Source organism: Marmota marmota, unplaced genomic scaffold, assembly GCF_001458135.2.
Source record: "Marmota marmota marmota unplaced genomic scaffold, marMar, whole genome shotgun sequence".
Classification (NCBI taxonomy): Eukaryota; Metazoa; Chordata; class Mammalia; order Rodentia; family Sciuridae; genus Marmota; species Marmota marmota.
This window is the reverse complement of record NW_025999982.1, coordinates 30,901,079-30,914,468: the sequence shown is the minus strand read 5'-3', so window position 1 is coordinate 30,914,468 and position 13,390 is coordinate 30,901,079. Positions and strand designations below refer to the sequence as shown.

Genomic DNA, 13,390 nt, shown 5'->3' with positions numbered 1-13,390 from the left:
GGAGGGAGGGAGAGAGAGAGAGAGAAAGAGGGGGAGAGAGATAAAGAAAAATAAAGATTCAGCTGAAATAAAACATGTGCTTGTTGAAGTAGCCAATTTTATACTCTGGTGTAATCTGCATATTCCTTGAGGGCTCAATTGAACAACATGTTTGCATATAAGCACTGGTCCATATACCACACTTTGAATAGCATGGTAATGAAGTATTTGCTCTTATATTTGTTTGCATTGTGCACTCAAAGGCAGAAATAATGATGCACTGATAACAAGTCATATACCACAAGGGCACAGATAATGGTAACTGGGATGACATATCTATCAAATAGGGCTCCTTTTTGATATTGCAATTGGTTATTCTGTAAGTAGTAAAGATCATTTTTGATCACATTAGTATTTTTACCTTCATGAATTTGTATACACTAATTTCTTAAAAGTGTCCTTGGATTATTATTTCAAATGTATTTAAAGACATGTCTCCTAGTTTGTTCTTTTACATTAAAGAATATTCTAGCAAAATTGAAAGTCATCATTTTAAAATCCCGATAATATGACAATGGTTAAAAATATCCACACCTGTATCTATGTATACATGTATATTTCACAATGAAAAATGTAAGCTTAAAGTTAGGGAAAATATAATGAATTTTTAAAATGATCTCTCAACCTATTTGTAATGAGATTAAATGATGTATAAATATTATGGCTGCATGTTATTTTAAGCAAGAAATTATGAACGTGAATTCTATAATAAGTGAAATGATAAAGGGTATGGATAAAATTAGTTCTATTTTGCCATAAAGCAGTCCTCTTGCCCTGGCTTTGTCTAATGACAGAAAAAAATATACTTTAATTAATTAAACAGAGCAATGAATTAAGATCAGGGTCTACTTTTTGTTTAAATATTTAAAAACTTGGATATTTTAAATATTTAATGCTACAATGATGCTCAAAAAGCTAAGCAGTGGTTCCTACATCATGAAAGGTTGATAATAAATGCTGAGAACTGGCCTTCTTCACTCTCCCTCAAACTGATGGTTCATTTTGTTGATCAAAAATCAAATTAATTATTTATTTAATTAATCAATAAAATGCATACTGGTTTTCAAGTTTTGAATCAAAATTTGTCATTGTAACAGTGACCTATGTGCCAAAACAATCTTGTTATAACTCAAATGTTATCTTTCAAATGACATTTTCACTGAATAATTATTTATATGTTGCCACTTCCATCTTCATGAAGGTGTGAATACTATTCTAGTTGATTGGGTCATTGTAAGAAATGATTAATATACATAAGAAAGATATTTTTAAAATACTGACATTAGAATAGTAAAGTATAAGACAAAGTCTATTATTTTCAACATGTATGTCTTTCGACATAACACAAACTGATCTGGTGTCCTAACTTGTAACTGAGATGAGATCCTGTAAATGGCTTCAGTATCTAAGGCACTATTAAGGCTCTTTATCTTGGAACAAAACACAAAAGAAAACTGGAAAAGTCTTGCAATTAAAATCAAATGACCTACGTTTGATGGTTTGATGAAAAGCTATGGGACTCTGTAACTTTGAGAAAGTAACTTTATTTCTTTGAATCTCTTCAATAAAAAGAGTAATACATCTACCTTACAACTTTTTTCTGTGGATTGGGTGAGATGTGTAAGAATACATTTTAAATTATGAACAAAATATTAATATAAAATTTTGCTAGTATGTTAAGATCATGAAATTAAAAACACAATTTTAATTTTACTTTTTTTTAATTTTAGATAACATGTACATATTCCTAAAATGTATGTATTCCCCAAATGGGCTGTTCTTCCTGTTGTAATAAAAAACTATCTTTCTAAACGTGTTTATAAATTCATTTGATGACTGATGCTAAAAGCATCATAAGTGTAATTAAGATGACTTAGGCCATTTTGTTGGCATTTAATTCAGATGTCTATTTTACATATCAATATCTATATTTTATCATTTAATTTCTCTTAACCAGATAGTGTCTTAGGCTATCAGACCATCATCATTTATGTTCTAGTTAACTTACATTAATTATCTGACTGACAAAGTTATTTGATATAGTTATGATACTTCATTTTTACTTTATAAAAATGTCACTCTTAATCTACAAATTTTTTTTTATTACAGCACTTACTAATCACATTAATACAGGAGAGTAGGTTACTCATTCTGGGAACTAATTTTTAAGTTATAAACTATGATGGCTTTTGCTTTCATTTTTCCATGATTAATATAAAATATTATGTTGTCTTTTATGATTATTTAACTCTAGTGCATTATTCCTTGTTATCAAATTAGTAAATTTTTATAATTATCATATGTAATGGGAATATTTTGAGAGACAAATAGAGAAAATTTATAAATCAATCTTAATTTATAAAATTTCATAGTGTGACATCTGTTTTTATTTAGACTACCTTAATATCTAAAGAAATTATTCAGGAACTATTTAAAAATATCTTCTCATTTTAGCTTTATAATTGCTTATGATAAATTTATGAATTTTATACATTATTAAAATAACACACTTTCTAGTTTTATCCCATTATTGTAGCTACTTAATTTTAAAATAGGTATTATACGTGTATTTATATTTGCGTACACTATCTTTGAATTAAAATGGAATAATAAATATTCATTATTTATGAATTCAAGCCCCTGATCAACATTTTGAGAACCTTTATTCTGAAGTTGACTGCCTTATCTAAGTTATTTTTAACAACATGGGGAAATGATTTTAAAGCTCCTCATGGGTTCATTTAATAAGTGACTTATCTATTTACTAATTCATGTGTCCCTAAAATGTGTATTAGCTATAAAACAAGGATTAGAAAAGAATGAGTAAATGCAAAATTTAAAATTAGTAATTCCTGTTTAACAAAATCAGTATTTCTTGAGGTGTGAATCTGCCAAAAGGGTTTTGGCTGCAAATTGTGAATTTTCTTGGTATATATAGTAGGCACATCCAAAAACTGAATTTGAACAATGACTCCTGGCCAAATTGCATAATATTTAATGCAGAAACTTATTTTACTGTACTATTGAACATTTAAACCTATTTTTCTTCATTTTATTCTCCCAGTGACCCACTTTTCAGGAATGTCAGTAAACTAATATTTGTCACCTCTTTTGCACAAAGGACACTCTAATCTTGCAGAAATGCCTCATGAGATGCTGCCTATGAAGCTGATAGTCAGCTCATTTCTAACCTTGATTTAAACACTCCTGATCTCTGTTAAAGTTTGAGATTTTTGCTCCTTGTTAAGGACAAAAATGCATGTAACATTCTGGAAATTTGCCTGAATTTGGTATCATTGTTGAACTTGATCAAGTAAATAGAAAAAATTTTAATCACCCTCACTTAAATAAGAAGGTGTACTAGAAACTATCCAGATAAGCAAGTTTTTTACATTTTTGGATTGGCTGTAACATATATTTCTAAACAACTAAAAATACATTCCTTATAGAATTTATTCTAAATATCCTGTTCTGATAACTTGACCTACTTGCAATGGATGTCTTAAAATGTACTACTCACCTATTACCAAGAACACAATTCATAAACAGCATTTGCATTTTAAGTTGTAGATTAGGGGCTACTGTTCTGGATAGATATTACAAGAAAATGTGAACTGAAGTAAATATGCATTTTGGGGAGGAATGCCATCAAAATCAGTCTGATAATCATGTCTGAGAATTGGTCATGTACTTGATACCTTTCTAATGTTAAAACAGTTAACATTGAATGTATAAAATTTTATAATGTATAACAAAACTCTTAAATTTCAATATCCTAAAATAAAGGCAACAGCTAAAAATGTTCATAGAACAATTTAAAACACTTTTTCATCCAAGGAGATGCCACATGCAATGTATAAGATGGAATTATAGCCCACTTATTATGAGTCAAATTATGAATTCATCTGTTTGATCAAACTCTATAGCCTAATGTATGATATTCAGAATATTTATATTTATGCATTTTTGAAATTATTTAAAAGAATGCAGTTTTCAGTCTTTTGGTGTATGTGTGTGTGTGTGTGTATATATATATATATATATATATATATATATTTGAGAGAGTTTTAAAAATAATCTAGTCAATTTATAAATACAAATTTTATAAATCATAAATCAATTTTTGTTGATATTTAATTATCTGGAGTTGTATTATAACTTAATAGTAGGCTGTTAGTTATTTGCTATTTAGCTTATGTAACACAATTTTTTTAAAATAATTTTAAAATGATTTTTGAATGATATATTAAATTGTTAAAAAGTTTTTAATTTCTATGCATATTCTCCATTGGCTAATATTTATAGATAGTACAACACTTGAAAAAATATTCAACATGTTGAATTTTGTTAAATTTCATCATATAAAGTCCTATTTAAATTCCAAATTCTCAATTAATTATTGAAGAAATAACTGCTGTCTTCTTTTAAAAGTTTAATGGTACATTTTCAGTGATTAATTAACATGAAGAAATAATAATATGTAAATCTTAAATGTCCCATACTCAAAACAAAATAATTCTTACACACTTCTTGTGCACTTTTCAATTCACAGCTACTTTATTTATGGACTTTAACTGGTGACAAAAAATAAATGGCTCAAAAAAAAAATCAGCTCCAAAAACTGACAAATGTTTAGCAAAAGATTATGAAAACATGCAGTGGTTTCATTAAATTAACAACAATAAATAGAAAAATGTAACTAACGTATTACCAGTTTGTGCCATAAATTTAGCAGCATCAGCTTGTTCCTGAGGGACCCTTTTTTCATGAACAGATCGAGGTCGCTGACTTTTAATTGTATGATCTCCCATCATTCCAAATTCTAAAGACAGAATAAAGGTATATGAAAGCTTGTGTGTAGACATTTCTCACAAATTACATTACTGTCTCATGCAATATGTTCCTACACATACCTAGAAGTTACTGATTAAATTCACAGTTCTAAATGCTCTAGGCTGATCTGCTTGGAATATCTCTAAACTCAAGTCAGAAAACCTAAAAACATGAACAAGGTTTCAAGAAACAATAACAACAGTCAATGAAATGACACATTAGGTTTTAAGTTAACGTATTTAACAGAAATACTGTACTCATTTCTGATAATATTCTGAATCAATACATCAGAAAAAAATACAACCACAGTGTTAACTGTTGTTTTTCAGAAAGAGCATCCAAACTGGGTAGCAGCTGCCTGCTTACTGACTAGAAATCACCCCACGTTTTCAGCACTTTTTCTAAAGGAATGAATCATTTTGTAACCTAACTTTCCTATTCTTGATCTAAGTCAAAAGGCTGAGAAGTGCTATGTAACCTAACTTCTCTGTTATTCATTTGATGGACTTTATTTTTATTCAAAGATGAGGTTATCCTTGGTGTCCTAAAAAGCTCAGAGAAAATGGTGGCCCTGGTAATTCTTTCCTGCCCTAACCCAAAAATAATCCCTTACCTTTCTCCTAATCTCATGTATAACAATGCTTTCTCTTTATTCAGAAAAAGAGAAGGATTCTAGGTTTCTGTTGCTTAAACTTTTTATAGTAAAACTTTTAATAAAGCACCCAAGCTCTGTAACCATCTCAGAGGCAAATGAGGGAGAGAAAAAAATAAATTGAAAAAAAGAATAGTTTCTATGTAATATAATTTTAAAAATTCATATGCTTAAAAATTCATATGCTTGAAATTCTGAGAGTTTTGTGCTTATTGAACTGTTACTGTAAAGTAATTTTAATAAAAACCAAAACCTAATGCATATGATATTTGTTGGTTTTGGCTCATGAGAGTATAAGAAGGAGAAGGGAATTCCTAAAGGGAAAGATACTGTAGCACATTCTCTTCCACTGAGAAAATTTTTGAGCTCTTAAAAGTAGGTCTTTAACACATGGGAAATATGATTAGTGAGGATATGTTACCAAATCTAATAATGTCAAATCAAATTAAGGGAATAAAAAATGTCACCAACTTCTTGTTTATCTTTTTTCTCACCAATTTTAAACACTTTTCTGCTTACTTTGCAATGTATTTTGTAGGCAGTAATTCTATCAACTCTTGTCTTTATGTAAGGAAAAAAAGATGAGTACCCTTGTTTGTCTGTTCTGGCAAATTCCAACATAAACTATGATACCCAATAGCATGACCTGTCAGAAACTCTTTCCAGATATTCTACTTGAGGGCATGTCCCCTGAGAAATCTAAATGCATCTTTGTTTTTGTCAGTTTAGATAATATCCAAAGTAGAAAATGGAATCCAAAGTAGAAAATGGAAATTTTCATAAAATGTCAGTTGGTTTGATCTTATAAAATCCATCACAATTTTCCATTACTGCCAACATCCTTTCATTCCATTGATGTATTGGTATGGTATGTGCTACCTAAGCCAGCTTTCATCAGGCTCATACAAACTACCTAATTACATATATCAGTTAATGATTTTTGAAATTAGCTATTTAGAAAGTTATATATAGACTCTTATTCACTATTCAATATTTAAAGTTATTATATGCAATTGAAATGTTTCTGGATCTAAAATAGCAAAATAAGTTAGTAGTAATTTTTATTAACATTATGGTTCACCTTCTTTCACCTTCAATTTACAATTTTTGTATTTTGTGTATATGTTTATTATTTTCAGCATTTTAGAGTAGATGTTTAGGGTCTAGTGCCCACACCAAGGTAGCTTTGGCATTGAGAAAGCGAATGAGGCCCCCCCAAATTATTCTATGTCTATAACTTCTGAACTACACAGTAATTATATAATTTGTTCTAGTAGAAGACAACTCTTGAATTCAGTGGCAGCATGTAAATAACCTGCAATCTCTCTTCTAAGAACAAATGGTTCATTTGCACAGGGAGTGCGAGTCTGAAATTTAGGGATTTGAGTAATATAGATGAACCTTGCTGGGATAACTTTAAGAGTGTCATGTTAAATTTTTAATGATTTCTGAAATATAAACAGAAAATCAAATATTTATTTCTCAAGATAGAATTGAAGTAACTTACTTCATATTATTAGCTGGAATGTGATTTCCAGACCTCAAAAATATTTACAATACTTAGTTTGAATTTAGTTTATTCAATATTTTCTAATGTAGTAACTACTTATCATCAATAATATTCTACAAGCATTGGTGATGATACCTTATTACAGGTTACAGTATTTAAGATAACAAAATCTCAAATAATTTATGGACTTGATTACATAATTCATATACAACCAAACGTTTAAAATTGAATACTTGATTATTATTGTCAATACGATTTATCTGAAAAAATAATGTTTTTAAAATGTAGATTGATATGAGGTCCTACATAACTAAATTCTCTGTAAGATATAAGATACACTAGTAACTTTTATGCTACTAACTTAATAACTTTTTCTTCAGTGGATAAAACAACACTATGGTGGTATTTTTTTGAATATTCCAAATCTATTATTCCATAGCTAAGAGAATTCAAATTTGTAATTAAATATGCAAACTATTAACCAGCCAAGTGAGTTTCTTTTGCCAATGTTCATATTCCAAGTGTTTGAAAACGAGAAATCTTCCTGTTCTTAAGGCTGTTATCAATGGTAAGATTTAACAATAAACATTATGTTTCCATCCATATCTCAAAGTAGGTTATTTTCAAAACATTTATGTTTTCTTCCATGATGAGATTATTGCTCTCACTTCTGATGAAAATAAAGGTCAATTGAATCATTCAAACTTAGGGAAAAAACAAACCATTGCTTCTGCTATTGTTCTCTCATGTGGCAAATGTGGGTGTGGTAAACCTTTAGTGTTGGATGCTTTCTGAATAAGTTCTTTATGAATGGTTGATTCATATTCGAACGATTCTGCATCGGCAAAAATAATATACTACATTAGTTACACGAGAAAAGTAGCATAAACAAATAAAAAGATGACCTGCTTTGGTGAAAGCAATGAAAAGCAAGTTATGAAATCAAATGAAATAAGGTATAGCATAATATTGTGTATGTGCACATACATAGTCATGGCTTATGAAAATACAGTTATTTCCTATATCTTTATGGTGATGGTACAAATGAAGTAGTAAGTAAATAACAATTCATATATGAAGTCCAAATGACTTGATGATGACTTCCATGCTTTGGAATATCTTCTCAGATATCCTTTCACTGTGCTTCTTGCTAAAAAGCAGTAGTCTTTCAGGGCATGGTAGTATATGCCTTTAATCCCAGCTACTTAGGAGGCTAAGGCAGGAGCATCACAAGTTTGAGTCCAGACTTCACAGTGCACCAAGACACTGCCTCAAAAAATAAAAAGTGCTGGGAATGTAATGTAGTTCAATGGTAGAGTGTCCCTGAATCAATCCTTAGTACTGGGAGGAAAAATTTAAAAAGTAGAAAAATAAAAAGCAGTAGTATCTAAAAGACACAATAAAAATTACATCAAAAAAAGGCTTTGAATGTTATTTGTCTTAAGTCTAGTTTTATGTCTTCTCTTTCCTCATCCAGGATTTATAAAGTATGAGATGATTAAGAAACAAATAGACTTTAATCTTGACTCTTGATAATAAATTGTCAGTTTTAAAGTTTTTGTCTGGAAATAAAGGGTTATAATATTGTGTGATTGAATTCTTCAAAAAGTTTCTTTAAAAAAAAAAAAAACCCACATCCATTGGTTATCTTACCACGTGTTCATTTTTAAAAATATGGACAAGCAAATCATCAGTTAGTAGATAATACTAGTCATTATAATCCGTTTTATAGTGTATATATACTAACTCAACATTTTTAGCCAACTTTTTTTTTGCATATCCATAGAAACCATCCAGACCCAGGTATTACTGCTTCTCAACAAACTCTTAGTGTTTGCTTACACCCTAAAACCAAGCTGCACACCTTTCATCATGGAAATAGTCAAGCTACTAATTTCCTCATCTTTGTTTCCTTCCACAAGAAAGACCTGCTCTTTAGCCATGCCTCTAAGAGAACCTCTCCAAGTCCAAAGACACCACGCCCATGAATTGTTTCCTAATCAAACAAGAGCCTTGCCTTCTGTAAATTGTGTTTTGCATTGAATCAATAATGGACTTTCATTTTAACTATTAAATTAAGAGTCTCATTTCTCCCATTAGATGACCATTTCTAAGGGAAAGAAAGTAGGGATTATTTTTTTTAAATCACCTTTGCTTTATGTATAAGTGGGGTTCTATATTTTTTATTAAAGAAATAAATTCTGTGTTAAATATTTGCCTGTTCCAAAATGCACATTTCTATGTGTCTAAAACGGTTCCTTTAACTTGCTTGATGAACAGTTCAATAGTAACATTAAAATTCTGAGTTAAGTACTTGAAAATTAGTTATGTATGATTATAATGGTCAACAATTTCTGCTGTCGAGTTTGTTATTCATAAACAAATTCAAGTTGTTATTAAAATATGAACATATTTAGAAATTAAATCATGCTGCTCTAAAACAAAACTGTATTCTTAAAAAGCATTTATTACTTCCTATGCGTTAGGTAGTAAAGTTTCAAAGATAAATGTTTTCTGATATTATAAACCTTACAGCCCAAGCAAATCCACTAAGCATAGCCAAATCTTTTGAAATATGTATTTATTTCTTTTAATTAAAATGTTAAGCAACATTTGAGACTCTGTATATCAATTTCTTGAAATTCTTGAATACCCTTATCTAGTATGACTTGCTAATATGTTTCCAAAGAGAAAACATAACTTTTAAGTCATGCAACTGGACAACTGAAATGAGATCTTGTTTGTTAAAATCTCACAGGAGAAAATAGTAAACACGTGACTTATTAGAAGAAGAAAAATTCCATCATCTGGTTGGTTTAAGGTGATGTAGACAAATAAATTTAGTTAGGCAGCCAGATATTCTCTAAAATATGATGATTAGATTTCATATATTTTAGACTCACATTTAGGCAGGCATAAAAGTTATTGAATGTGTTTGTTTTTTTTACTTTTCTTGGAAACAACTGGCACATGATTTTGCATGCAAACTTTTTTTCTGCACAATGTAGTTCGGAGATACATAGTGAAGAACAACTCTGATCATAGGCATTTTGATATCTTCTGATGGATTTTTGAGAGTTTATTTTGATTTTTATATCTCTTTGAAATGTTAAAAGACATGAAAATTGCATTTTCTCACTCAGTAAATCAAATGTTTTATGAAAAGACAGGTTAGAGGGGTAAGAATTGGACTCTTCACAATCAATAATGTTTCTAGAACTAGTATGATCTATTAGAAATTGGAATTTTAGAATTATACCTAGTTGGTTGAAATTATGAAGAATATGTAAAAAATACTTTTAGCAGTGATTTTAAAAACATCATTTGATTTTCCCAAAGAACCAAAAGAAAAAGAATGAATGGACAGACAACTGCCAAAGAACTCAAGAATGAAATTTGTGTAATAAATCAACAAATATTAGACAACATTTAAATTAAAAAGTAAAAACTCTAAAGAAATAGTATGAATCTAAGAAATTCATCATTAAAATTTATGAGATTAGTTAATATTGTTTTCCTACAAATTATTTCTAAGACCCATTGCCAAAGTTGGAGATCTGACTAGAAGGATCAAGATGCTATTTGTTACAATAACAAACAGTCTTTCTTTTCAAAATACTCCTACAGAAATTATTTTATTAGGTATCTGGCTATGACTGTTAAGTAGATGGGTAATTTTATGGTACTTCTAAATATGGATAATGCATGAAATACTCAAAGGACACACTATTTAACAAACATCTTTATAGAAAAGTTGAGAATGTCCTGGACTTTCAGTGAAGAAGTTGTTAAATATGAAACTTATAAAACATAATATAGAAGTGTTCAACAAATATATTAGTGTATATATATTTTATATCATGATTTTTCACTCCAGGTAGGAATATTGAAATAATTGTATATAATGGTAGAATTCCTTGAACATGTATTTGAAAATTACATCATAAAGCATCTCTAGTGATTCCAGGAAATCTGGGGTGTAAACCCTTACATCATCACTTTTTGTTTATTCCGTTTGCCTTCTTAGAAATGTTAAAAAGTTGGATATACTCTTCTATGTAGAAAATAATTTATGTGTGTAATCATGTAGGAATTATTTGTAAATATGTCATATATTATCAAATTGCAGTTTATGATATTATCTCTTTTTGAGTTAACTATTGAATTCTTATAATTCAGTAGTAATGGTTTGCTTGAAATATAATTTTCTTTATTGGTGAGGAAGAAAATAAATATAGAAACACATAAATGATAAATATAATTCCATTTCCAATAGTAAACTTCTGGTTGAATATCTTCCCTTGCCGATTTGCATTAGCATACCAGGGGTAATAGATTGCTTTCCTGAAGTTCTAATATCTTTTGCAGGTCTCCTAAGATTTTAATAACCTTACTGGGAAAGTGGCCTAACAAGATCTCAGAGAATCTGATATATAAGAAAGTAAATTGACTTGTTCCTGGATAAAATCATTTCCATATATTCAAAACTAGAACCTGGTTTGGTTTCTTTCCTGCCAAGGTTTGTGATCCACATAGGAATCCTTCTTGTGCCAAGGAACTTTTACAGGGGCTTCCAAAGAAAGGGGATGCTGCTGTGGCAGGGATAGAGACATGTCTTTCAGGTTTCTTCAGAAGCAAACAACAAAAAATAATGGTATTGTTGTTTCGTTTTGTCCTTGAATGGAACACGATGGGCCTCAATAGTGATTGAGCAACTTGGGAAATGTGTGGTTGGAAGAAGTTGATATTTGAAGCAGGATGAGGTTGAGGACTAGGTGAACACAAAGTGGGGGTGATAATGGTGATGATGATGATGATGATGATGATGATGATGATGATTTGTGGTAGTAGGATTGAATCCAAGGCCACATGCTTGCTAGGCAAGTACTCTACTACAGCACATTATCCTTAGCCCTTTTAAAAAAATTATTTTTAATTTTTATTTTGAGATAGAGTGTCAATAAATTGCCAAACTGGCTTTAAACTTACAGTCCTCCTGACTGCCAAGTACCCGGGGTCACAGGCATATGCCATTGCACCCAGCACAAATTGATAATAATTATTTGAATATAAAGTATGCAAAGAGAGGTAAGAGATATTCTTGAAGACATTAGAGGGAGTGGGAATGAGGCCAACAGAAAGCCTCTCATGCTTTATGATGAGCCCTGGAACTTCCTTATGTCTGATTAAATGTGACACCTTTGAAGATTTTTGCGAATGGTATTTGTAATCAAGGTTTGATTTGAATTTCAGATATGTTATATTAATTGAAGAATGGAGAATAGAAGGGGAAAACAGATTACTAACAGGCTATTGCAATGGTTCATATAAAACTCTGATTGGATAGAGGTGAGGTTTGATGGACAACTAACTGATAGCTCCTAAATTCAGGTAAGTAGGTAGGGGTATTCTGTAGATACCTGATCAGAACAACACACAAAAACACTGGCAATCCCCAGTTTACCAAAGATTGAGTCCATCTTTGGCTTAGTTCAGGTAAGTAGGTAGGGGTACTCTGTAGGTAACTGATCAGAACAACAACAAAAACACTGTCAATCCCCAGTTTACCAAAGGTTGAGTCCATCTTTGGATCACTAGGTTCAAACTGCTGGAAAAAAGGATTTGAAGTACCCTAAAGGTTCGAGGAAAAATATTTTTATAGGGAAGTCGACACTTTAAAAAAAGGATACTTTAGGGCTGGGGTTGTGGCTCCATGGTGGAGTGCTTGGCTAGCATGTTTAAGGCACTGGGTTCGATCCTCAGTAATAAATGAAATAAAAAGGTATTTTGTCCATCTACAACTATTTTTTTTAAAAGGGACACTTTAGTTTGATATTTTTGATGGCTCTTACTCATACATTGTATATATAGCAATAATGTGTATTTATTGAGAATTTTTAATAAAAATAATTCTATGATTTTTAATTAAAACTCATGTTCATTTGACACTTTGTAATTTGAAAAATCTTTTTCTCATTTATTATAACAGTATAGCATAGAGAAAGTTAACTGGGTGTGGGATATATGCCTATAATTCCAGTGACTTGGGAGTCTGAGTCAAGAAGATTGCATGTTCAAGGCCGGTCTCAGCAACTTAGTAAGACCCTGTCTCAAAATTTAAGAAAACAAATAAATAAACGAAATTGTGGGGCTAGGGTCTGAGGCACTGGGTTTGATCCTTAGCACCACATAAAAATAAAATAAAGATATTGGGTCCACCTAAAATGAAAAAAAAATGTTAAAAAGGCAGGGGGGCATTGGGATATAGCTCAGTAATAGAATGCCCCGGGTCCAATTTCCAGTACTGAAAAAAAACTTTAATCTAAAGCAACCTCATTACCCCCCACCACTCCCCC

At 30.4% G+C, this 13,390-nt stretch overlaps 1 protein-coding gene across 3 annotated transcripts in view; it reads right to left on the bottom strand.

The window, feature by feature from the left end:
• The window catches only part of Adgrb3 (adhesion G protein-coupled receptor B3), a 673,514-nt gene that overhangs the window by 403,343 nt on the left and 256,781 nt on the right, over positions 1-13,390 (bottom strand). For all 3 annotated transcript variants that reach the window (XM_015487894.2, XM_015487895.2, XM_048805610.1), the window contains one exon: positions 4,751-4,861. In XM_015487894.2, coding sequence (XP_015343380.1) covers positions 4,751-4,861 — 111 coding nt within the window. The remainder of the gene's footprint in view (positions 1-4,750; positions 4,862-13,390) is intronic.